Source organism: Acinonyx jubatus, chromosome A2 (genome assembly GCF_027475565.1).
Source record: "Acinonyx jubatus isolate Ajub_Pintada_27869175 chromosome A2, VMU_Ajub_asm_v1.0, whole genome shotgun sequence".
Taxonomy (NCBI): Eukaryota; Metazoa; Chordata; class Mammalia; order Carnivora; family Felidae; genus Acinonyx; species Acinonyx jubatus.
Window position 1 is genome coordinate 101,818,404 of NC_069383.1, and position 26,395 is coordinate 101,844,798.

Sequence of the window (26,395 nt, forward strand, 5' to 3'; positions counted from 1 at the left end):
CATGTTATTCCCCGAGGGTGGAAGGAATCTAAAACTCCCTAACATTGAAGGAAGCAAAATAATCTGTTTGCACCCGGCTTGTAAGTCCCTTAGAGATGCAGGTCTCTAGCTCTTGTTTGTTTCAAGAATGTGTGCAATTGTCATGGAGGCATTTGTAGGACGGTCACACGGACACTCTTGCCCATTCCAGCTGGAGTCCTCACCGTGCTGGCATCTGTGGTCATCTTGTTCCAGGGCACCATTGACCTTGTTCTGGGAGTGACAGGTGATTTTCAGTTGTGCTCTGGACATCTCGGGTTTATGCTGTGAGAGTCGGGGGTGCCGTTGTAATCTCCTTAGCAGGTGGTTTCCCTGGTGGGGCGTCGCTGCAGGACTGCGTGGGGCTGGGGGACTCATGCCAGCTGGGTCCGGCCAGCACCACCCGAGCTCGGCTCCTTGTCACGGCCTTCCTGGACTCACACCTTCCTGGAGCACAGGCTCCTTGTGGTCACATGCAGGGGAGACTCAGCTCCCCTGCACCCCCTTGGGGGTGTGGAGGGTGCACATGCACGGCCTCATTACCTGTCGGGGCTCATTCAGCTCCCACTGGATGCTGCTGGCACGGAAGGTGACAGTGAGGGGAAGAAACGCCAGCTAAGCCCACCTCTCCCTCGTTACCTTCATGATGCCAAGAGGGATTGGAGGCCTTTGCATCATGTTAAAATGTGCAGTATCGACAAGTTTCTGAGAACTTTGGGTATTTGAGTACTTAAGTGTAAGCTAACAGGCATTTAAAAAATTAAAAACAATTTTTTTTTAATGTTTATTTACTTTTGAGAGAGAGAGAGAGAGAGAGAGAGCGTGCACAGGGGAGGGACAGAGAGAGGAGACACAATCCGAAGCAGGCTCCAGGCTCTGAGCTGTCAGCACAGAGCCCGATGCGGGGCTCGAACTCAGGAGAGATCATCACCTGAGCTGAAGTCAGACGGTTAACCAACAGGCATTCCCCCCCTCCCCCCGCAAAAAATTTTTTTTAATGTTTATTTATTTCAAGAGAGAGAGAGAGGGAGACAGAGTCCCAAGCTGCCAGCACAGAGCCTGATGCAGGGCTCAATCTCAGGATCCGTGAGATCATGACATGAGCCAAAATCAATAGTCGATGCTTCACTGAGCCACATAGGTGCCCCAAAGGTAACAGGCATTATTCCTGGAAGCTCAGTGTTTTTTGAGCAGTGACAGCATCAAAATCAATTTGGACAATTGCAGGGTAAGAGTGTTTAACGCGGTGTTGAAGGTAAGCCTCAGGGACCTCAACCAGGCTTTTGCTGTTCCACTACGGCGGGCGTAGAATGCTTGCTTTACTGCGCGTGCACTTCCTTCTAGGCTTGTGGGAAAGTGTGTTCCTCCTTCCATCCCCTTCTCTGGATGTGATCTCCTCCTGCCAAGGGCTCAGGCGTCTGTCTTGGGACGTCGCCGTGAGTGTACCGGTCGCGTGCGTCTTGGGCTGGGAGAGAGCAGGTGTACGACTGGTCGGGAGGACAGTGTTCAAGGCAAGTCGATGTGGATAAAGTGCCAAGGGTGCTGTCTCTGTCTTAAGATTGGGAGCCCCAGGCACATGGGTGGCACCTAGTTAATTCTTGCTTGGTCTGCAGCGTCAGGGGCAAACCATTGGGGGGGATGCTGTCAGCCTATCTTTATCTTATTTATTTTACTCGTGTTTACAATGGTGAAAGATGATTCCTGGACTTAACTTTCTTCTCAGACGGCCCAGACTGGTCTGGAAGGGCCTATCCTTTCGGTCACCAGTGAGTTATCTTGGGATATGGGGGTCAGCCTAGGCTGAAGGTAGGGCCTGGGTGACTCATCGTCTAAGGTAGCTAATGTCTTTCCTGTCCTGTTAAAGTGGTCAGCGTCATTAGACTGGAACTCGTGTATCTTTGTGACATAAAAACATAACTCTTCTGGAATTAGCATTGGACGTGGCTGAACTTCACGGACACTGGGGACTAGTGGTAGGAAGCTAGGTTTTATAATTACTGTAGGTTTCTGCCGCTCTTGGGTATTTAGAATCATGGCTGGTATACTTTGGCACTTCTAAATGTGTCAGCCCAAGGGTGACTCTTACCAGGCTTCACATGTTTGCAGTCATGGAAGCTTCTGTTGAACGGGATTGCCCCGAGATGGACGAATGGATGGACAATGACAAGGAGACTTCCTGTGTGCACCTGCTGTGGTTAAGAGAAAAAATGGAGACCTTCACGTGTGCACCTGCTGCGGTGGAAAAGAGAAAACGGAGACCTGCCTGTGCGCACCTGCTGTAGAGAAAAAGGGGGACCTTCATGTGTGTACCTGCTACAGTAGAAAAGAGAAAAGAAGCAATGAGGAAATATCTTTCTTGCTCTTCAGTCCTTGTCCGGAGATGGTAGCTCATCAGCTTTCCCAGTGGCTTCACACGGGAACGCTAAGAGCAGCACGGATCACGCCGCTGCCTGTGGCCGTCTTAGAAGTTGTGCAGAGGACTCTGTGCCTTGGCGTGTGCCAGGGGGACTCAGTTCCTGAGGTAGCAGAGGGAGCCCCATTCAGGCTGCTTCCCCGTGGGGATCCCTGTGGCAGCTCCTATGTGTGATCCGTGGCTCAGACATTCCAACTGTCAAGAAATACACATTCCCTGTTTCTTTCCAGGAGTAGGGGCAGCCTGGGGATGCTATTGCTGACAGAGTGGCTGGGCCAGCAGGCTGCTGCAGAATGTTCTGGGTCAAAGGGGGGGGGGGTGGTCATTTTTTCTGAGTTCACAGTCTCAATGAAAGGAAGATGGAAGGATGCAGTAACGCGCGATGGGATTTACGATAACAAGTACCCGCTGGTCGAATGCTCAGTCTAAACATCCCCTGCTTTCAGAAGCAGCAGACCTGGGTCCTGAAGTTGGTCCATTTAGATGGAGAGAGGAGGGTGGCATTCTGGACATGCTCCTCTTTGTCCTGTCAGGGCTTCTTTTGACGAATCGCTTTGTAGACAAGAGAGTTGATATCTGAGGGTCCGGAGGGAGTATGATGGATGTGGGGGTTCCACCCAGAGATTATTGCTTTCTTAGTTATTGTGACCAATGTTATTAGTTATTATTAGTTATCGTCAGGGCCAATGGGGGGAACACATTGTTTCAAAAATGACAGATCCTGCCAATTACAAACTTTGGAAGAAAAACTCTTTGGTGGTTTGTTATTTTTTGTTAAGTGTATTTATTTATTTTGAGTGGGGTAGGGGGGAGAGGGAGGGGCAGAGCAAGAGGGAGAGAGAGAGAGTCCCAAGCATGTTGACAGCATAGAGCCTGAAGCAGGGCTTAAACTCATGAAACCCTGAGGGCATGACTTTGAGACAAAATCAAGAGCCGGACGTTCAACCAAGCCACCCAGGTGCCCCTTCGTGGTTCGTTATTGTGACTCCCATAGTGTAGGACTAGTGTGGCCAGAATAGATACAAATCTATTTTTTTTGAAAACAGAACAATTAAAAAAATTTTTTTTAATGTTTCTTTCTGAGATAGCCAGAGCATGAGTGGGGGAGGGGCAGAGAGAGAGGGAGACACAGCATCCAAAGCAGGCTCCAGGCTCCGAGCTGTCGGCACAGAGCCCGACGCGGGGCTCCAACTCCCAAACCGTGAGATCATGACCTGAGCCGAAGTCGGACGCTCCACCCAGGCGCCCCTTAAACAGAACAATTTTAAAATTCCGTTTTACTATTAGACGTTAAGGAATTTTCTAATAAAAATCCAATTCGCGTGGGAAAGAGATTAATGCGTTTGTAAACCTCTAGAACTGTGCCGTTTGAAGAATTTTTAGTGTCCTCTAGGTTGTAGAGATCCATTTTGACCCTTTATTTAGGTGAGAAAAGCAGAGTTTCTAAAAAATACGTATTTTCATTTAGCACATCTTCCTGAAGTAGGAGTCAGGACTTCCCATGATGGTTGCGAAAGAAATGGCCTCAGTAGCTTTTTCCTTTTTGGGGGTTGGGTCCCGCCCTGTCCACGAGACCAGAGCTGTTTTCCCTCAAAGTCTATGTGGCCAGAACGGATAAGGTTATGTTTTTACCTGGACCGGCCTCCATCCCCAGAGGGCTCTGGTCCCGAGGCCCCAGTCCCGGCCACAACCTCAGTGCACCTGTTGCCTAAACCTTGGGCTGTGGGCTCCTCATTTGCACACAGCCTCACGTGCTGGCCAGAAGGAGGGGGAGGAAGAGGAAAATGCAAGTTGACGCTCAGCAAGTGTCCAGCAATGGGCTCCTTTCCGTGGTCCCACCCTGAGTGTTTTCTGCTGCTTCTCCCGGCCTGGCTTTGGGGCTCCATCCTGCGTTGCTGAAGTATCTCGTGTCCCCTACATCTGTGCTTCCTCCCATCTCCTTGCTCCCCAGCTCCCCAGTTCCCACCACTGGCCCAGACTCGGCCCCCGCCATGGAGCCTCCCCTTCCTGGTGTGGCCTCGTTAATGTCAGTCTGTACCACACGTGGCCCCCAAGCAGTGATTTAGAGTAGCGAGGTGCCTGCCCTCCCTCCTGGCCCTGGAAGCAGGCGTGTCCCCACTTGCCGTCAGGGCCCTGCTGAGGGGCAGCAGGTGTCCAGGTGGGCCGCGTGGGTTTGTCCGGCGCCCCCATCCTCGCCCCGCGGGTAACACGTGTCCACCTGCAGAGATAGGAGACATCCATCCTCCTGCGAGGTGTGTTCCTGCATTTAGTGCATCTCGTCCAGGCCAAACCCTTAAGAAGATACATTATCTTACAGTAAAACCTTGGTTTTTGAGAGCATGATTCATTCCGGAAACACGCTTGTCATCCAAAGCGCTCGTATCTCAAAGCGCACTTCAGGGACCTGTAGCTCAGTTGTGATCACGTGACATTCGGCATCCCGTACGACTCGTATCGCAAGACATCGCTCGTTTATCAAGTTAAAATTTGCTAGAAACGTTTGCTCGTCTTGCGGAACCCTCGCAGGACAAGTTCCTCGCAATCCAAGATTTTACGGTATGATCCTCAGGGCTCGACTGTATCTACACTGGGGGGACTTTTAACTGGGGTAAATACAAGCTTTGCCTTAGAGGAGCGAGAAGCTGTGTAGGAGGGCAGTGGATAATGGATTGGTGGCGTGGGAAGAGGGGTCAGGGGTCAGGAGCACCTGAGGCAGCGGCAGTCACGACCTCCGCCCGTGTCAGGCAGCCGCATCTCACTCCCACCTGGCGGGTGAGGAGGGACCCTGTGACCGTCTGTGGGCCACGGGATAGTGGGCGCGGGGCCTGAACGTGGCCTTGGCTCCGCTCCGGCCTGGCTCTTAATCCTGACGAGGACGCAACAATCAGAACCGACGGCCGGAGCCTGTTCTGACCTTCCTTTCATGTTCACAGGAGCGGGAAGGACCTCCTGGTAAAATAGGCGGGATTTACGTGCCGCCAAATGGTTTTCTTTTCCTCCAGTTCAACTTTGCGGCTTCCCGTAGTGACGCAGAGTGTAGCCAGATGAAGCACCTTCCAGACGTGGTTTGACCTGCTCTGTGGCCCGTTCTTCTTCTCCTCGCCCCTCTGTCCTCCCCGTCCGCCCCCGGTGCCCTCCTCCCTCCCCTGTGTCTCTGCCTGTCAGAGTCTGGAGGGGATCCAGCAGCTGTTTTGAGGACCAGGGTCCCTGGCAGCGTGGGATCCGAGGGCAGAGCAGTGCAGGCGGGGGCTTGATTTTAAGAGGACCACCCCGGCTTCTCTGCCGGGAGGTCTGCAGTCGAGCAGCTGGGTACGGGGACCGAGCGCTCGGACCACACTTGGTCGGGGGTGGCAGTTAGGGTCTGCCTCCGGGGGGCGGCAGGCGTGTGGAAGAGAGAGCGGGCTGGGCTCACAGATGATGCAGTGTCTCTGCCCGAGCCAGTGGGCGGAGGGCGTTTGTGTGTGCTGATTGGGAGAAGCAGTGGGGGCCTTTGAGGGTGGACACTTGGGTCAGAGAGGCCGGGGGAGGGGGGGCGGACAGCCAAGCGGCAGCGGGCAGGAATCGGGTGTGTGCTTGGTGGGAGTCGGGGGCCGGGTCCTGGAAAAGACACAAAGTGATAGTTACAGGGACAGAGAGAAAGGAGCTTCACGTCGGAGGGAGGGGGTCTGAGAACTGGGTGACGGCCCCCAGTATTTAGAGGTCTCAGTGTCAGGGGGTCACTGCTGTGGAGACCAAGCAGGAGCATGCGAGCGAGGTGGTGTCCTGGCGTCCTGGGAGGTGTTCATGGGCCCTGAGTCCAACGGGTGGCCATGCCGGGTGCTGGAGCCGGGATCCTGGATGAATGTGGGTTCAGGAGTGCGGGGACAGGGCCGGCCGGGTGGATTCGGGGAGCGGAGAGAACAGGTAGTTGTAGAAGACGTGATGCGTTGTTGAGTATTTTCCCGTATAGTTTTGTAGCCGCGTTGGAGCGGAATCGAATTAGAAACCTACGCACCTCGCGTGACACACGCACACGGACGTGGTGTTCATGGACTTACGCGCATTGGCATCCTTGTGATGGATGGACACGTAGAGCGTTCAGATCGTTTCCGGCTTCACTGGAAAAAAAATGTACCCTTGTGTCCAGCTAACATAGGTTCGGATCAGTAAGAAGGTTGGAGGGCGGAGATCCTTGGGGCTGGGGGTAACTTGTGCCTTATTTCCCCGCCTTGCCCTCTGCCCGGACATTGCCCGTCACCTGGACGGTTCTTTAAGGTATGGGCGCTAGTTAGGTGGGCTACTGTGAGGGAGGGGCTGGGGCCAGGAGTTTGAAAGAATGACTTGTGACACGAGAGCAGCGTTGAGAACCACACTTCTGTTGGGATGGCCGAGGGATACTGAGGATGGGCGGGGGAGGCAGAGGGCAGGGCCTGGGACAAGCTCTTGCTGGCAGGTGGGTTCAGTGGGCATGTGGGGTGCTTGGTAGGCAGCAGAGAGGCAGGGACTGTGTGGTGGTGGGACAAGAGGAGGGAAGGGACAGACGTTGTGCAGGTGGACTGAGTGGCTGTGGGGCGGGAGACTCACCCTGTTAAGCCCGGTGTCAGGGGCTGATGTTCCGGGACGGGCACTCAGGTTTCGGCAGGTTGGGACCTGTGCGACGGGGGTGTCTCTGGGCCGTGGGGTTTCCAGACGGAGCTCGGGGCAGCGGGTTTGGAATCTGTCTCATCGAGGTTTGCAGACAGGCAGTAAAGCTGCGGGAGGAGCAATGGACAGAAACCTTTCCCGCCCCGTATTCTTCCTAGTGCAAGAAATAGTCATGGTAGGGAGGATGGAGCCCCTGGGGACACCAAGGTAGACGAGCTGGGGTGCAGGGATCGCGGGGTGACGGGGGCCGCAGTCCTCGGAATATGAGAAAAGACATTGACTTCACTATGTGACTTTTCACCTCCCCAGAGAGATCTGGTGTCTTTCCGTTGGTGGTGAGTTACTCAGGTCGTGCCAGAGGACAGAATGTTGCGATTATTCATTGGGAGGGTCTTTATGTTTCCTTTTTTTTTTTAAGTTTATTTTTACTTATTTATTTTGAGAGAGAGCATGAGCAGGGGAGGAGCAGAGAGAGAGAGACAGACAGACAGACAGACAGACAGAGAATGAATCCCAAGCAGGCTCCGTGCCATCAGCACAGAGCCCAACACGGGGCTCGAACTCGGGAACCGTGAGATCACGACCTGAGCCGAAGTCGGATGCTTAACCGACTTGGCCCCCCAGGCGCCCTGGAAAGCAAGGGTTTTTTTTTTTTTTTTTTTAATTTTTTTTAACGTTTATTTATTTTTGAGACAGAGAGAGAGACAGAGTATGAGAGGGGAAGGGGCAGAGAGAGAGGGAGACACAGAATCCAAAGCAGGCTCCAGGCTCTGAGCTGTCAGCACAGAGCACAACGCGGGGCTCGAACTCACGGACTGTGAAATCATGACCTGAGCCGAAGTCGGACGCTTAACCAACTGGGTCCCCCAGGTGCCCTGGAAAGCAAGTTCTTTTAAAAGGACCCCAAGTTTAGGTTTATGTGTAAATAACCCCCATTTTAAATTTAAAACCAATGACGGTTTCTCCTCTCCCCCTGGTGTCTCCCTGGTCACACAAGGTCGGATGCCCTCCTCTGCAGGAGATCCCTCCTTTGCTCCGGCTCCCAGGCCTGCCGCCTGTGCCCGGTCCCACGGGCTTCCCTTGACCACAAGGTCCATCCAGGTTGTCCCTCATTTCCGAGCGTGCGTCCCCATCTGTGAAGAGCGGATGGCCCCCTTACGGGTGTCAGGGTTGTCTGGGGCTCTGTGCAAATGTGGCTTCCCTCTCGCCACCTGCTCAGGGAGTGTCCCACCACTTCTGGGAAGGCGGCGCGTGGCATTCTCACCGACCCCCTCATTTCACTATCCGGAGAATCTGTTGTTTTCCGTGGTAATGCATTTCTGATGGAGGTCAGGAGGCCGCTGGGCCTGTGCATCGTCTCAGCTGTTCTCTGTGGCTTGTTTGTTTCTTGACTTTTCTAACAATGCGTCCGAGTCCATGGGGTCAGTCCTTACGGGAGCCTTCAGGAACTGGATTAGGAGCCCCATCCCGGACTCAGCACACGATTGCACGCCTGTGCGTTAACCACGGCAGAGGGAGGCCCGGCTCTCAGGCCCGGTGCCCACGGGCTGGGGCTGCTGGAAACAGAGGGTCAGTGTCCACCGTCGGCCTCTCCTGGCTTGCGTGGACTGGACCCCGTGTCTGGGCACTCCGCATCTGGTCTCTGGATTAGGGCAGAGAGGATCTCAGGGACTGACCACACAGTTGGCTGGCACGGGTGACTGGAGGCAAGCCGCTTCTGCTCGGGCTCCTGGCCTGTCCGGTGGGGACAGAAGTAGTGTCTCCACGTGGCTTGTTCAAGGATTCGAGCTTGTGTTCGGTCAGGAGGCTGAACAAAGCACTTGGGCGGAAGGCACTGTGGGCTCTATTGAATAGAATATTCCAAACAAGTCTCTTACCAAAGGCTGAGAATATGAAGCCCAAGGTCCTTCTCCCACGTACGGTCACGTCCAGACCTCGTTGCGGTGATGAAGCCATCTCTCCTGCCGGCCGTCAAGATGGGTCCTGGCCTGCCGTGTCTCCCGCTTTCACCCTTCGATCGGTGTTTCCATGGGAAAAAGGGGTAGATTCGTAAAAGGCAGAGGACGTACCAGCTACAGCTTCCAGCCGGGGATCTGGCCTTTAGGATTCGGGTGGAGCATTTTGAGGAACTGATGATATGGTTTACCCCCCAGCTTCCAGAAAGTGAACTGGGAGTCTTCGAGGCTTTATTGCAGTCTTTTCCCAATTCTGTTCCCCTTGCACACATCATAAAAAAGGATTAACAATGTAAACCAAAGAGAGGAGAGTAGTGGTTCTCAGCTTTGTAAACACTGGGGAGCTTAAAACCACGCCTGCGTCCCCAGGATTTTATTTTTGCTGGTCTGGGGTGCAGCCCAGGCACCCGAGGCGCCCTGTGGTTGGGGCTTGGCCAGAGACACGGAGCCCCCTGGGACTCACTCCCAGTTTGTGATTTAGTGGGTCAGCGTCTGGGCTGCAGTATTGTGTGTGAGCAGGTGCCCAGGTGGTGCCTGGGGACCACAGTTTAACAACCATGGGACTGTGGGCGTGTACTTCTGGACTGACCTTTGTTACCTCCTCTGTCCCTTCCCATCACTGGCCCCAGGACCTTGACCACTGCACTCTGTTTCACGCCTGTCAACCCGCGGGAATGATACTAGGGTGAGTGTGTGTGTGTGCGTGTGTTTGTACACAGACGTAACTATCCCTGCCCAGCCCACTACGTGGTCTCAGCAAGCACTTGGGAAATCCTGTCTTTTTCTTTTTTCTTCTTTTCTCTGTCTTGACAAATGGAAATAATTGACAGTAAGAACATCTAAGTCCATGGCTTTCTTTATATGTTGGGGTGAAGGTGGGAGGAGTACGGGCTTCAGTCCTTTTTATCTCCAGAGTTTTCTACCCTAAGGATCTTTTTTTAAGATTGTTCTGATTTTTGGCGTACATTTTAAATAAAAGTTCTAATTTCATTAAAGTCTCCAAGTTTATTTTTTCTAATTATTTTTAAATGTTTATTTTTGAGAGAGTGAGAGAGAGCACAAGCAAGGGAGGGGCACAGAGAGGGAGACACAGAATCTGAAGCAGGCTCCAGGCTCCGAGCTGTCAGCACAGAGCCCGACGTGGGGCTCGAACCCACGAACCGTGAGATCATGACCGGAGCCGAAGTCGGATGTTCAATCGGCTGAGCCACCCAGCCGCCCCGTCCAAATTTCTTTTTTTAAAAGTTTTTTAGTTTGTTTATTTTGAGAGGGAGAGAGAAAGAGAGCAGGGCAGAGGCAGAGAGAGAGAGGGGGGAAGAGAGACAATCCCAAGCAGGCTCCGTGCTGTCAGTGCAGAGCTCCTCTTGGGGCTCGAGCTCACGAACCACGAGATCATGACCCCAGCCGAGATCAAGAGTTGGACGCTTAACCAACTGAGCCACCCAGGCGCCCCCCAAATTTTTTTCTTTATTAATGTCTATAAAATTACCACATGATTAAACAAAAATACCGTATTCTTTTGCTTTTGTTCTGTGCGTGGAGTTCTTGTTTTTCATGTAAATTTCTTATCGAAGTATTCTGTCCATTCATTTAAGATTCTAATACGTGGATGTTTTCTTGTTTGGAGGAGAAAGGCTGAGCGCTGTTGTTCGTTACGAACATGCCCTCTGCTGTCCGCAGTACATTAGCGTGTCTTTCCTCTGCTCTGCACTTTGCTGGCCCTGTCCCCTCTCTCGTCACTTTGCGTCGTTCTTGCGTCTCTGCCCCTCCCTTCCTGGCCCTCTTCTCACAGCATTTCTGTTTCAGTGTGCCTTGAGTATGTTTCTTTTTTTTACATTGGAGTACTTTGGATGTTATTTTGAAACGAAGGGAATCGGGTTGTTGACACCCATCTTCTGAATAAATTGTGAATGCTACCTTCGTCACCTGGTTTCTGTTTTCCCTTTGATGTTTGAAGTATTCTTAGTTTCTTCTAATGCCTTTATTATGAGTTAGAATCTGAATGTGCTGTTTTCAGCTCTGCAAGCGATGACCTTAATATATCCTGAATGTTGGTCCTGGTAAAGAGCAGGGTCCCCGGCTTTTATGGGAGGTATCACTTTCTTTTTAAAAAGTCCCGCAGTGATTTACTTATTCATTTATTTGAGTTTATTCTTAAGAGCGACAGCACAGACGGGTGAGGAGTTAGAGACAGGGGGAGGGAGAGAGAGAATCCCAAGCAGTCTCCTTGCCAGCACAGAGCCCAGTGTGGGGCTTGAACCCACGAACCGTGACATCATGACCTGAGCCGAAATCAAGAGCGGGTCGCTTAACCAACCGAGCCACCCAGGCGCCCCCCTCCCCCCCCACCCCGTGATTTATTTTAAGACTTGCAGCTTCTCTTTTTCAATTTTATTTTCATTTATTTATTTACTTGCTTTTACTTCCAAATCAAATGTTCTTGTTTAGCTTTCCTGTCTGCAGTTACACTGGTTGGTCTGGTTGGAGTCCCCCCGGTGTGCTGTCCTCGGCGGAGCAGGGAACAAGACCACGTTCTTGGTCGAGAAGGCATTTAGTCGCTCTCTGACAAGTGCCGTAGGATTGGTGTCAGGTGCCGGCTGTGGCTGTGGGGCAGGGCCGCAGGGCGACGAGCTGGCACTGGGCTGTGCGGAGCGTCAGGAGCCGAGGGCCACCAGGCTGTTGCCTGAGTGTCCTGAGGAGGAGGCAGTGAGGAGAAAGTAGGAAACAGGCATGCTGGAGGGAACAAAGTGAGTGCCCTAAGGAGACGTCTCGGCTTCCCCAGCAGGGTGAAATGCACATGTTGGATTTCTGGTCAAGTGAAGATGGAAAGAGTCCCCCCAATGTGTGCTATCCTCGGCGGAGCAGGGAAGCCACCCTGCAGGTGACTTCAGGGGTCTTGGAGGCGGCTGGTTGCATTCTCGTAAGAGTAGGTCAGAGGAGGAGACGCGCTTGGGAGCTCAGATGTTTGCCACGTCCGGGGCAGACCAGGAAGGCAGGGGAGGGGTGCGGGCAGGGGGAGGGGGCCAGTGGGCAGCAGGTGCGTGCCACAGAAGGCGGTGAGCTTTCAGGCGAGATGCGCCATGTACACACTTGAACCTGAACCTGTCTTCACATCGTGGGTCGTATCCCATCGCCTCAGCTGACATCAAGGTCATGTGTGTTCAGTAAGGAAAACAGAGCAGAGGAGGAAATCAGAGCGGATCGCGTGGATCCTGAGCCCGCGCTGAGCACTCTGCCAGGTGATACGAGCCAGGTGTACATGAGATGCCGGGTCCCTCGCTGCGCCTGCCAGCATCACAGTTGACATTTGTAGCATATGGGGTCCCCGCTATGGGAAGGGTTGACAGACGCTTGAAATCGGCCATGAGCGTAATTCCCAGTAGGTTGTGATGAGAAAGGCATAGGTATGCCTGCCGGTCTCCAGAGATTCAGTGAGAAACTCAGAAAAAGCGGTTTTGGGTGCAACATTTAAAATCTTAGGATGGTCTTGTCATCGTCATTTAGCAGAAGTTGCCCTCAAAATGGAAAGAAAATAAACATGAAACAAAAAGAACAAAGGCATGTTCAAGTCCAGCTGCTGGACCCAGAAGTGTAAATATTGACGTTGTTGAGAAAAATGTTGACTCTAGCATCAGCAGACTTTGGCTCTGCTTGAACTATTTTTCTGAACTGTCGTCTAATAAGGAAGAAAGTTCAGGCTTCGTGGTGAAGATTATTTAAACTTTTATCACAAGTTCAAAACCCCGTTAAAATGGATAGACTCCAATACATTATTTATAATGGGATTCTGGCAAAGGACAGACTCATAATTAAAAGGACATATGGAATCCACACAGCGAGATGAACGTAGCAGTAAGCCTCTTTAATTGAAGGAAGACGGGACAGCAGTCACGGGTACAATTTCGTCATTCTACAACGGTTAGAGAGAATGCCGTTTATTGTTACAGAAAGCTCTAGTAGCAACCAGCCTAGGAGGCTTTTCCTCAGTATCTGTACAAAGCACATCATTTTGATAAGTCAGCTGATGATTTGCATGTGGAGCTCGTGAGGCGCCTCGGGGGCTCAGTGGATTAAGTGTCCGACTTCGGCTCAGGTCATGATCTCACCATTCGTGGGTTCGAGCCCCACGTCGGGCTCTGTGCTGACAGCCCGGAGCCTGCTTGGGATTCTTTGTCTCCCTCTCTCTCTGCCCCTCCCCTGCTCATGCTCTGTCTCTCTCAAAAATAAATCCACATAAGAAAATAATAAATGTGGAACTCTTTACAAAGTGGCACAGTGTGTCATTGAGCCTGTATTGTTGTAGGACGTTTAGAAGTGAAGTTTTTTGCTCAGGAGCAGGATGAGGGTTTCAGTCTCCACGAGAGCACAGATCACGACCGTGGTCCCAGTCTTGGTCAGGTACGGGTGGCAAGATGGATTTTACCAAGGGCTTGTGATGGGGGTTTCATTTCACCTGCCAGACAGCTGGGTGACGTAGAGTCACAGAGCCGAGAGGGCATTGCTGGTCAAGAGAGACCAAAACGGACAAGTCTTAACCAATTCCAAGTGGTAAAACTGGTGTGACCAGGAAGCATGTTGGAAATTAGAAAGAGAGGCGCCTGGCTGGCCCAGTCGGTTAAGCGTCCGACTTCGGCTCAGGTCATGATCTCGCGGTTTGTGAGTTTGAGCCCCGCGTCGGGCTCTGTGCTGACAGCTCGGAGCCTGGAGCCTGCTTCGGATTCTGTGTCTCCCTCTCTTTCTGCCCCTCCCCCACTTATGCGCGCGCTCTCTCTCTCTCTCTCTCTCTCTCTGTCTCAAAGATAAACATGAAAAAAGATTTTTTAAAAAGTTTGTACAGAAGTGATATTTGCAAGCCTTGCTTTATCCATCTTCGAGTTTTAACATCCTAAGAAATTCTGCAGAATCTCATGCTTACATTTAAAAAAAAAATTAGCAAAAGTTTTAAATTTTGTTAAAGGAAGCTCATTGGACACCCATCTTTTCTATGTTTCAAAAAAGCAGATAGGGGCACCTGGGTGGCACAGTCAGTTAATCATCCAACTCTTGATCTTGGCTCAGGTCATGATATGACAGTTTGTGAGATCAAGCCCCACATTGGGCTCTGCACTGATGTTTTAGAGCCTGCTTAGGATTCTGTTTCTGCTCTCTCTCTCTCTCAATAAATAAATAAACTTAAAAAATAAAATAAAAAAGAGGATAAAACATATAAAACATAAATTTCCTATTTTAACCCCTTCTGAGTGTGCAATTCAATGGAATTACTTACATTCACAACGTTGTCTAACCACCATGACTGTCTATTTCTAGAACTTTTTCATCATCACAGACAGAAACTCTGTACCCATTAACCCTCCCTTCTCCCGAGCCCCTGCTCACTTCTACATTTTGTTTGTAGACGGCCTCGTGGAAGCGAGATCCTACAACATTTGTCCTTTGCCAACTGACTTAGTTCACTTAGCATAACTTCTTCAAGGCTCATCCTGTTGTAGCGTGTGTCAAACTTGCGTTCCTTTTCAAGGCTGAATAATATTCTGTCGTATGGATATGCTGCCTTTTGCTTATCCATTCATCTGTTGATGGACACTTGGGTTGTTTACACTCTTTCGCTATTGTAACAATGCTGCTTTGAACACAGGTGAACAAGTACTTGTTTGAGTCCTTGCTTTTGCTTCTTTTGGGGCTTATGCCTAAAAATAGAATTTCTGGACATATGTTAATTCTCCATTTGATTTTTTTGAAGAGTTGTTATACTGTTTTCCACAGAGGCTGTGCTGTTTTGTATTCTTACCGGCAGCAGAGAAGGGTTTCACTTTCTCCACATCCTCGCCAATGCTTATTCTCTGTGGTATCTCACCATGGTTTGATTTACATTTCCCTAGTGACTAGTGATGTTGAGTGTCTTTTGATGTGTTCATTGGTCATTTTTATATCTTCCCCGGAGAAATGTCTAGTCAAGGCCATTTTTAAAATTGGTGGCCTGTTTTCTCACTGTTGAGTTGTAGGTGTTCTTTATATATGCTGGATATTAATCCCTTATCAAATAAATGATTTGCAACTATTTTGTCCTTTTTTATGGGTTTTTGCCATCTCTTAATCGTATCCTTGGTACAAATGGTTTTAATTTTGATGAAGTCTGATTTGTCTTTTCTTGTTGCTGATGCATTTGGTGTCCTAACCGGAAGTCTGTGTCAAATCCAACATCATGAAGACTTTTTCTTATGCTTTCTTGTAAGAGTTTTACAGTTTTAACTCCTAGGTTTAGGTCTTTGATCCATTTGAATAAATGTTCATTGATAGTGTAAGATAGGAGTTCAACCTCATCCTTTTGCATGTGGATATCCAGTTTTTCCAAAACTGCTTGTTGAAGAGGCTGTCCTTTCCCCATTGAATGGCCCTGACACCTTTGTTGAAAATCAGCCTGCCATCATACGTGAGGGTTTATTTCTGCGGGCTCTGTTGTATTCCATTGGTCTGTCCATCTGCCCTTCAGCCATTTCACACTGTCTTTATCACCAAAGCTTTGTAGTCAGTTTTGAAATCGGGAAATGTGAGTCCTCCAACCTTGTTCTTCCTTTTCAAGATTTTTTTTTTTTTTTTTGGCTGTTTGGGGTCCTTTGAGGGTCTATATGAATTTTAGAAAGGTTTTATCGATTTCTGCAAAAAAATGCCAGTGGGAATTTGTGAGGGATGGCACTGACTCTGTATATGCTTTGGGTATTGTCATCATCTTAAAACTGTTAAATATTCCCAGCTATGAACACAGGATGTTTTCCGTGTTTCTATTTCTTTTATAGTCTTAGAGCGACGTTTGTAATTTTTAGTACACAAGTGTTTTGCCTCATTAGGTAAATATATTCCTAGTTGTTATTCTTGATGCTGTTTCAAGTGGATTTATTTTCTTCATTTCTTTTTCAGATTTTTTTGTTGTTGGAGTATAGAAACACAACTAGTTTTAGTGTGTTATCTTACATTCTGTAACTTTGATGCATTTGTTAATTCTAATTATGTGTGCATCTTAGTAATTTTTAGGGTTTTCTATGGATAAGATTGTGTCGTCTGTGAACAGAGATTGTATTAGTTCCTTTCCAATTTGGATGCCTTTTTATTTCTTTTTCTTGCTGTATTGCTCTAGCTAGAACTTCCAATGCTATGTTGAGTAGAAGACGCAAAAACTGACATCCTCACCTTGTTTCTGATCTTAAGGGAAAAGCTTTCTATCTTTCACCATTAAATCCAATGAGAGCTAGGTTTGATGCATTTTATTAGAGACTCGAGTTACTCTGATCTTCTTACTGTATCGAACTATAGTGTTCTTATCCCAAAGGGAGCTACTCAGCAGGACTTACGGGATGTCTATTATTCTGACTGAGAAGCAATCTCATTTGGTAAATGCTTTCAAAGGTCGTATTTAGGTGATAACATTGGCATGTGTATGTGATATTTCTGGCACTCCAACACCCATTAAATTTGAAGCTTCGGGGGAAAGTTACGTGTCTCCACGTGTTGAACATGTCCAAGAGTTCCGGAGGCAAACAAGGCTGGGCAGGGCGGCACGCATGGAGTGAGCTAGAAGGAATGTGGGGAGCAGTGGCAGAAGGGGGCATGGGGCAACAGGCAGCCATTAGCACAGGTGCCAAGAGGGTCCTTAAGGGGCCAGAAGGGTGTTAACCCCTCCCCAAGGCCCGCGGGGATGTGGGCGAAGGGGAGAAAATTAGCCTGCTCAGGGAAGGGAGGCTGCGGGCTGAAGAAGGTGGAGGGTGTGTTTGGAGAAGGGCTGGGGGCTGGGAGGTTGACCATGCAGAGTCATCAGACTCAGATGGGCACTGGGGAGGCCTACAGGAGACACCACGCGTGGTCCTGGGATCTGGCCATGGTTGGCTGGGGTGCATACGTCAGGGTTCTCCTGAGACACCGAACGTGTGTGTACATACAAAGAGATCTATTTTAAGGAATTGGCTGACGTGATTGTTGGGGACTGAGAAGTCTGAAATCCCTGGGCCAGGCTGGCAGTCTGGAAACTCAGGAGTTTGCTGCAGTCTTGAGGTCAGATCCCTTCTTTGCGAAATCTCAGTCTTTGCTCTTACGGCCCTCAGCTGATTGCATGAGGCCCACCTCTTGTAGGGAGGGTAATCCCCTTTGCCTAAAAGTCCAGTGATTGCAGATGTCAACCACTTCCCCAGAGTACTTTCAGAATAGCAGCTAGGTTGGTGTTGGGATTAAACGGCTGGATGCTGGACACATGGACACATGAGACTTGCTACCATAGGCCCAGGTTGACTTATGGGCCAGACCGGTTTACAGGCTTGGGGGCTACTGGCCTTGCCCAAGGCTGGAGAGAGGTGACCAGCCACAGCCGTGCCCATGCAGTAGAGAAGCCGGTTACTGCGTGGGGCCCTCCCGCCATCTTGTCAGGGCTTCCATTGCCCCTACCCTCTTCCCTTCAGCCTAGCAGCCTCTTACAGGTCATTCTCTGGTTTCTGTGCAGATGGATTAAAGGATCCTAACCCTTAGCGAAAACATAATTGCCTGGTAGTGGATGTTATAGATTTAGGGCACTTCTGTTCCTTTTAGCTGAAATAGCAATTTAATAGTGTTTTCCTATCTTGGGTCTGTATTAGTTTTTCAGGACCGACTGCCTTAACAGAATTGTACAGACTGGGCAGCTCAAATAACAGAATTTATTTCCTCTTGGCTCTGGAGGCCGAAGTCTGAGATTGAGGTGTGGGCAGGGCTGGGACCTCGTGAGGCCCCTCTCCTTGGCGTGTAGACGGCCGTCTTCTCCCTGTGTCTTCCCGCATTCGCCCCTCTGTGTGTGTCTGTGTCCTCAGGTCCCCTCACATTGACTCGGGGGCCACACTAACACCTCATTTTAAGCTAATCACATCTTTAAAGACCTCCACCTCCAAATATAGCCACGCTGTGGGTCCTGGGCATTAGGGCTTCAACTTTTGAATTGTGGGGAGGACACGCTTCAGCCCACGACTGGGTCTTACCTTCGAATTTTTTGCTATCTTTCTTTTTAGGTTTATTTGTTTCGAGAGAGGCAGAGACAGTGTGAGTGGGGGAGGGACAAAGAGAGAGAGGGAGAGAGAATCCCAAGCAGGCTCCGCATTGTCAGTGCAGAACCCCACACGGGGCTCGAACACACGAAACCGCGAGATCACGACCTGAGCCAAAACCAAGAGTTGGGTGCTCAACTGACTGAACTGCCCAGGCGCCCCAATTTTGTTGCTATTTTGGTTGACGGAATGAATGTCCTTACTTTTATGCCCCACTGGAGTCTTTCAGGATTCCCCTGGGAAGCTTTCGTGAGTCTTCCTTTCTGAATTCTGAAAAACTCCGACTGTCTGGTCAGAGAATCTTCACTCTGCCCCAGATGCATGAGAGGTGCGGGGTCGAGGTCGGCTGGGGAAGGTGGTGTTCCCTTCACAGCCACGCGCTGTTCTCTGCACCCCGAGTTTTGCGCCGAACTGCAGACTGTTCAACCTTTTTGCCACTCTGTTTGATGCGTCCTCCCTGGGGTCTGTTGTCCACGTTCCTGGGATTTTGCGTCCACGGACTGTACTGTCTGCAGCATTGATTCTGATTTGACTGCCCACAGCCTCCAGTTTATCTTGTCCCGGGCAGTTCCTGCCTGTCCTGTTTCTTCCATTCTCCTTTTTTCTTTCATTGAGAGAAATGAGCCACTGACTAAATAGTCTTTATTTTTCTTGTAGTAAAACGACTTCAGGGAAGTGGGACCTTCCGTGCTCTGAGTATAGGAGCAGAAAAATTTTTTAAGTTTGTTTGTTTTGAGAGAGAGGGAGAGAGAGAATCCTTAGCAGACTCTGCATTGTCAGCACAGAGCCCAACGTGGGGCTCAGTCTCATGAGCCGTGAGATCATGACCTGAGCTGAAGTCAAGAGTCAGTTGCTTAACCAACTGAACCCCTCAGGCGCCCCCAGAAAGTGTTTTTTTAAGCTCAGTTTCCTTGCTGCCTCGTTGTGGGGATTCTTGTTATTGTTCATTATTCTTGCTCCTCCGAAAGGCAGCCTCAGAGGAGACCCTGTGTTCTAGAATAGCAGGACACCTGCCTGTCCCTGGGCCTCCTCTGGGGACACCGTAGGAGAGGTGGGTAGTCCTGTTGGAGGCGGCTCCTGGACATGGTGGGGTGGCCGTCCTAGAGCTGCCTTGTTTTCTTCCTGCTCTAAAGGGGTTGACAGTGATGACTGCCAGCGCCCTCTTTGTGAAACCGGCTTGGATCCAGATGCCAGAAGCCCAGTGGACACTGACTGAGCGAGCCATCTTGGAGCAGTGTTGATTGGCGAGAGGCAGTCTGAGGGGGCTTCCTGGAGGAGGTGAAATCTGAGCTCAGTCCTACAGGGCATAGGAAGGTAGCTGGTGGTGGAGCAGGGAAAGACAGCCACAAACGCAGAGGCTCGAGAAAAGCCTCTCGTGGCCAGGGATTATGAATTGTTCAGCAGGGCTGGGTCGAGGATGGGCCGATGGTCCAGGCACCTCTGGGACTGATTATGATGGAGAGCGTTCATTGCTGCCATTCCTGAAAATGGCATTCTCAGCGTCCAATGATTTCCACATGAGGAGACATTGTCCCTGGTTCCTCCCTGTTCCTGGAATCCTCCCCCTGCTCTCTGATTACCGCTGAGCTTTAGAAGGAAGGATCTCAGAGAAGCTCGCTTCATGGAAGTTTGGCCTTGGTTTTTTTGTGTTCAGAGGCAAACGGGTGACCCGTCTGAGTCCCGGCCAAGCTGCTGGTTGCCCCTAACCTCCCCGCCCCACCCGTCCTCTGCGTCAGAGGGGAGGGAGATTCGCTGTCTGCTTTGTATGCATCAGGCATGTGGTTTGTGCCGCAGCAGATTAAAAACGAAAATGACAGGGTCTGTGTTTCGTGCTTATTGGGATATCACTGTAGGAGCCAATGTGCTTTTAAGAAGAAAAAAAAATTTTTTTTAAGTTCATTTATTTTGAGAGAGAGAGAGAGAGCACGAGTTGGGGAGGAGCAGAGAGAGAGGGAGAGAGAGAATCCTAAGCAGGCTCTGTGCTGTCAGTGTGGAGCCTGATGTGGGGCTCGATCCCACGAACTGCGAGATCGTGACCTGAGCTGAAATTAAGGGTCGGGTGCTTAACTGACTGAGCCACCCAGGCGCCCCCACGATGGGCTTTTGAATACAGCTCATGTTACTTGTAGCTCACACAGAAGCGAGGAGAGGCTTAATGTGCGTTCAGAAGTCCATTTCTGTGAATGTCATTGTCAGAGATTGTAGTCACAGAACCGTGCCTCCAGGGAGTGTGTGACACCAGTGGGGGTGTCAGATGCCCGTAACAGTGTTTTGATCTCGGCTGCGGCCGGGAGAGTCAGCATACACACGGGCGGTACCGGGGAAACCCTGACCACACACAGCTTCCTCGGTGCTTGATTGGAATGAGGCTCAATCCATATTCCCCAAAGGAAGATCACATCTTCAGGGTGTTAATATCTGTAATGACCAAAGGAGCCCGGCGGTCCCTGGGAGCCTCCGCGGGGGGCCGGCGCCCCCCACACCCCTCTGAGGGCCCCCGCGCCCCATGGATCCTGTGACCGTGCGGACGGCCTTCCCAGGGTTCCGTAGCCAGTCTCTGTGTGAGAAGAAAAGCGGGGACCCCTTGAGCAGACCTCCCACCTGAGTGCCTGATCGCGCGAGGGTGTCCAGGGGCCACTGGCTCGGGTGTGTCGCCCTGGAACAAGCTGCGAGCAGTGACCGTGGTGTCCCGTCTGGCTGCTTCTCACGGTCTGTCTCTGTTGCAGGTGCTGAAGAAGGAGCCCATGGCTTTAGCCGGCTGCCCGGATTCCTTCTTGCACCATCCGTACCACCAGGTATGGGGGAGCGTGGATGTTGGATGCCAGCAGGCGGAGCTGGCACCCGTGTGGTCAGTAACCACGACGGGTCACCAGGGGGGATGTCTGCACTGGGGTCACCGGCGTGTTCTGGAAGATCTTACCACGTGTCCCCCTCGGCCACGGCTTCCGGGTTCCAGAGGGTTGTCACTGTGGTGCGGTCTTGCCTCTGATGTGTGGGAAGAGGTGTTTGGGATAAAGCAGGCGCCACGTGGTCGTCTGCTGGGCCCCAAACCTCCAGAAGGCCCATTCGAGTGGCGGCTGCGGGGATGTTCAGCCAGAGACCTGAGCATCTGGGGCACGACACTGGGAGAGGAGGGTGTCCTGGCCTGGGTGCAGCTTGTGCTTTGGGGGTGGAAGCCTCCCCCTCCCCGCCCCCCCCCCCCCAACTGGCTCCTTTTTCCCTCCGCCTGGAAGCATCAGGTGGGGGTTTGTGGAGGACAAGTTCATATCTGCTCCTCTGGTTTCCTGGGCTCTTCATGGGCTGCTCGGTGAATTTCCTCTGTTAATTTCCTTCATCTTTGGACCCATGTTTTCTTTCTTTTTTTTTTTTTTTTTAAAGTTTATGTATTTATTTTGGGAGAGACAGAGCATGAGCAGGGGAGGGGTGGGGGAGGGGATAGAGAGAATCCCAAACAGGCCCCACGCCGTCAGCATGAGCATCAGCCCGACGTGAGGCTCGATCCCACAACCCTGGGATCAACCCTGGGATGGAGCCACCCGGGTGCCCCCACCTTCTGAACCACGGTTTTGTTTGAGCCTTTACTTTGCAGGGTGGACAGCTGCCCTTGAAGGAATGAATCCTGGTTCTTTGGACTTGACACATGGCGCCTGGTTTATCTTTATTGGTCCTTTAGCATGTCAAGCACCTGTTCTCTCTCTCAATCTCTCTCTCTCTCTCTCTTTCTTTCTCTCTCTCTCTTTCTCCTCTCTCTCTCTTTCTCTTTCTCTTGGCCTCCAGCTCTCCAGCATGGCTCCCTGATTTTGAGGCCCTTCCGTATGCTCTACCCTTGACTGGAGTTCTGCATTTCTCTGAACTTGTGTTTCCTTCCCTTGGTCTGTCGAGTCACTTTTTAGCGACTGTGATGAAAATTTGCTTATTCATCGGCTGCAGAGAGCTTTCTTTTTAATTAAAAAAAAATTTTTTTTTTTAATGTTTATTTCTTTTTGAGAGAAAGAGACAGAGTAGGAGCAGGGGAGGGGCAGAGAGAGAGGGAGACACAGAATCCGAAGCAGGCTCCAGCCTCTGAGCTGTCAGCATAGAGCTCGATGTGGGGCTTGAACCCACGGACCGTGAGATCATGGCCTGAGCCGAAGTCAGACGTTTAACTGACTGAGCCACCCAGGCGCCCCTGATCTTTTGTTGTTGTTGTTGTTGTTTTGGTATCAAAGTGAAGTGAACCTTCCAAGAAAGGCTGAATGTTAGGAATACCATTCGTGGTAGCCACTGAATTTGGGACGAGGCCAGAACGAGTTACAAGCTGGAAAAGAGGGCCAGCACCTAGTAGAAGTGGGAAGGGTGTTCTGCTTAAGCCATGGTTGCTTGCTTATTCCTAAAAGAGGCCTTGGGGCTCCTGGGTGGCTCAGTCAAAGGTCAGACTCTTAATTTCGGCTCAGGTCATGGTCTCACAGTTTGTGAGTTCGAGCCCCACACTGGGCTCTGTGCTGCCGGTGCAGAGCCTACTTGGGATTCCCTATCCCTCCCTCTCTCTCTCTCTCTCTCTCTCTCTCTCTCTCTCTCTCTCTCTCCCCCCCCCTCTTTCTCTGTCCCCGCCCCCCACCCAATAAATAAATAAACAAGAGGCTTCACCCTGTTGGTTAAAGCTCCATGCTGCATCCATGGGTCGTAGGTCCAATCCTCCCGTGGCCCCTTAGCTGTGGCCAGTTGTCTGGGTGCACATTGTACCCATCATCTGGCCTGCTGCCTTGCACTTCATACCACTGCTTCCAAATGGAAAAGATCAGTGCACTACGTGGAAAACTGTCCCTGAGGGAGTCCGGCTGAAAGTTGGTGGAGAGGTGTCCTCTCCAGCTGATTACAGAGCGGACCTGATGGAGGGAAGGGTGATGGCACAAAGACCCTCTTGCCTCCCTCCGCCCCCCTCCTTCCATTTTCAGTCTTCTGTGGGTCTCACAGAGACAGCAGAAGCACCCAGTAAAGGTCATGCCTTTCTCCACAGACGCACTAGCTGTTTGTCATTGCCGCCCCGGATGCCCAAGGCAGTTCTGCATAAGCCAGAAAGCCGTGGAGGGGGTGTGGGGGGCAACCCTAGTGAAACTCTGTCACCCCTTGGTGAAATGCTCAGTCGTGCCTTTCGGTGGCATTTGACGGCACGGTCCTCCGCTTGTAAAAATGCGGCAGCCGGACTTGGCAGTTGGCATCCACTGTTCCTGGAAAATCAGATGACTGTTGCAGAATTTCTCAGAAAATGGCATGATTTACAGTGAGTTCCAGTCTTGAGCAATCTGCAATTATGGCAATTTAGAGGAATCTCCCAAGTCTTCGTGGAGAAGAATTTCTTAAGATCTTTAGCATACTATCGGATTTCTGACTCGAGCTGTTCCGTATGTGCTGGGGCTCGGATTAGATAACGGGCTTTGGTCAGTGAGTGGCCGAGATGTAGAGTTTTTTTATGGACCCAGAAGCACCCAAGTTAGCGTGTGCATTCAGTTATCATGCTTTCCACTTTAGCGGCCCCCGGGTTGGTGGAATAGGGAACAAACAGCTTCACTTTTAAGACTTAGAGTTTTCCTTTAAAATCTGATATTGTCGTTGTTCGGTGGCCTTTGTGGGAGGGTGGATCTTGTAACACTCCTGTGCCTCAGTTTCCCTGCTGGCCCAAAAGGGTTAATGGTGTCCAGGTCGTGTGGGGTTTGGAGCAAGGGCATGGAAATTGCCCAGCACGGGGGTGACCACGTCTGGGACACCCAGCCCAGGATAGTTACCTTTAATTCCTTGGTCACTGATTGTGCCAGACACAGTGTCTGAGCTAGGGGGGTGGGTGGCTTTGCACGAGGCAGGCAAGTTCCCTAGGCTTATGAGTCTTAGTTGGGAAGGCGGACACGGGACAGCTGGCAGATAAGATGATTGTGAACGATGACAGTGATTCTGAGGCAGATAAAATAGGCTGGTGGGGGAGAAAGGAGGTCAAGGAGGCCTCCCTGGAGGAAGTGCCCAGAGCCGCAGGTGGTGCCCAGATAGGACTGGGCAGAAGGATGCAGGGAGGAAAATCCTGGCTTGGGGAGGTGGGGGAGGTTAGACTTTGGCCACGTAGGAACAGGGCGTCTTGGGGGGAGGGGGTTATAAATAGACGCCTGCAGCCCATGGTCTGCAATTTTACAATTCCCAAAGCTCGGGGCGCCTGGGTGGCTCAGTTGGTTAAGCGTCCGACGTCGGCTTAGGTCGTGGTCTCACAGTTTGTGAGTTGGAGCCCCGTGTCGGGCTCTGTGCTGACAGCTCAATGCCTGGAACCTGTTTCAGATTCTGTGTCTCCCTCTCTCTCTGCCCTTCCCTCGCTCACTCTCTGTCTCTGTTTCTCTCAAAAATAAATACACATGAAAAAAATAAATAAACATGAAAAAATAATTAAAAAGTGAAACCCCCAAAGCTCTAAACTGAGAAGTATTGTCATTTCTCACGTCACAGGAGAATTCGATTCGACTTGTTCAGAGCTATGGACTGTAGGTGCATAATGGTTACGTTCCTAGGCCACCCTGGACCCTGCCTTATCTTTCTCCATTCCATAACAATGTTTTTGATTTATTCGAGAGAGAGAGAGAGAGAGAGACAGAGCATGAGCAAGGGAGGGGCACAGAGAGAGAGGGACACGGAATCTGAAGCAGACTCCAGGCTCTGAGCTGTCAGCACAGACCTGAGTCTAAATTAAGAGTCTGACACTTGAGCCACCCAGGAGCCCCTCGAATCCAAAAATTTCTGAATTCCCACCTACTTCTAGCCCCCGGGGTTTTGAGGAAGGGATTATGCACCTATTTCAAGGTGCATTTTATCTATTCACTATAAACAAAAGCAGCGTTTATTATCCTCATGAAGAATGTTGGAAGTAGGCAGTGTGATGGGTTCAGGTAAAATGCGTGAACAGAGTGTTGAGCTGTGCTGTGGCACCGAAATGCTTGAATGTAAACGTGATACAGGTGATCAGGCTTATGCTTGAACTTCCAAATATTTATTCTGAGTATTTTAGCTTTATTTCTATAATTGTCATTCTTGACCTCTGAGTTGCTCGTGTTCGAAGTCAGACGTCTGGGAAAGCGTCCTCGTGATCCTGTCGCGCAGAGACACCTGCTGGGGTGGAGGTCAGAGCCCCGAGCCTGCTGGTGGCTCCTTCTCCGCCACCGTCTGCCTGCTGGGTCGTTTCCTACGTCCTGTCCCAGCCCCTGGTGGTTGCTGCGAGTTGCTCCTCTGGCTTCATTTCAGTTCCGTGGCGCTGAGCCTTCCGGAACCTTTCCTTCCGGCGCGGGAGCTGGCAGACGACGGCCGTGGGCCAGTCCTGCCCCCCTGCCTGCTTTTATAAATGAAGTGTTATGGGAACACGGCTACGCTCATTTGTTGACATCTCGTCAGTGGCCGCTCTCAGGCTCCCCAGCAGAGTTGAGTAGCGTCTGGCCCTTCACCGGAGACGTTTGCCAACTCCTGTTGAAGGACGGACGGGGGCTCCCCGTGGGGCCTCCTGTGTCCGCTGGCTCGTCTGCTCGTGGTTGGGGCCACGGGGATGAGACTCAGAGCCCGCGGATGGCGCTTTGCTGCTTGCCGAGCACAGCCAGCTGTGGATTTTCTGCTGGGTCCGCGGACATCTGGGGACACCGGACCCCTCCATCTGCTGGCAGTGTCTGGAGGGGCCGGGGGATGACCTCATCCCTGTAGTCTCGATTTGGGATCCGTCCCTAGAAGTGAATTCCATTCCCAAAGTCCGTCACTTGTTTTTTATTTTTAATTTTTTTTTAACCGGAGAGGGATTCTGTAGCCTCTTCATTTTTTAAAAAAATATTTATTTTTGAGAGAGAGAGAGAGAGAGAGAGAGAGAGAGAGAGAGAAAGCACAAAGTGGGGAGGGGCAGAGAAAGCACAATCATCCCATCAGTCACTTGAGCCCAAGCAGGCTTCACACAGTCAGCGCTGAGGCCCACATGGGGCTCGAGCTCATGAACGTTGAGATCACAACCCCAGCCAAAGTTGGATGCTTAACTAACTGAGCCACCCAGACGCCCCTTCTTCTGTTTTAATCTTACACGAAAGGACATTTTATTGGACTCTGTGTTCTCCAAGAAATTTGTGGCTGGTACCTTCTCCTCACTGTGGCTCTTACACATCCCTTAAGTTGTCCCATCCCTTATCTTTATTTCATGACAGTGTCCCAGCAGGTGGGACGCTTACCTATAAGTGGTTTTGCAAATTATTTAAAGTTTTGATTCTGGGGGCATCTGGGTGGCTCAGTTGGTTAAGTGTCTGACTCTCGACTTCGTCTCAGTTCATGATCTCATGGTTCGTGAGTTC

At 50.9% G+C, this 26,395-nt stretch overlaps 1 protein-coding gene across 9 annotated transcripts in view; it reads left to right on the forward strand.

Annotated features, from left to right (window-relative positions):
• GRB10 (growth factor receptor bound protein 10) overlaps nt 1–26,395 on the forward strand; it is a 182,866-nt gene that overhangs the window by 38,848 nt on the left and 117,623 nt on the right. For 3 of the 9 annotated variants that reach the window (XM_053218700.1, XM_027046004.2, XM_053218701.1), the window contains exon 3: nt 20,795–20,863. The exons of 4 other annotated variants lie outside the window; for them this stretch is intronic. In XM_053218700.1, coding sequence (XP_053074675.1) covers nt 20,813–20,863 — 51 coding nt within the window. In that variant the 5' untranslated portion in view covers nt 20,795–20,812. Of the gene's footprint in view, nt 1–20,794; nt 20,917–26,395 lie in introns of those variants that run through there. 2 more of the 9 variants (XM_027046005.2, XM_053218704.1) reach the window with 2 other exon arrangements.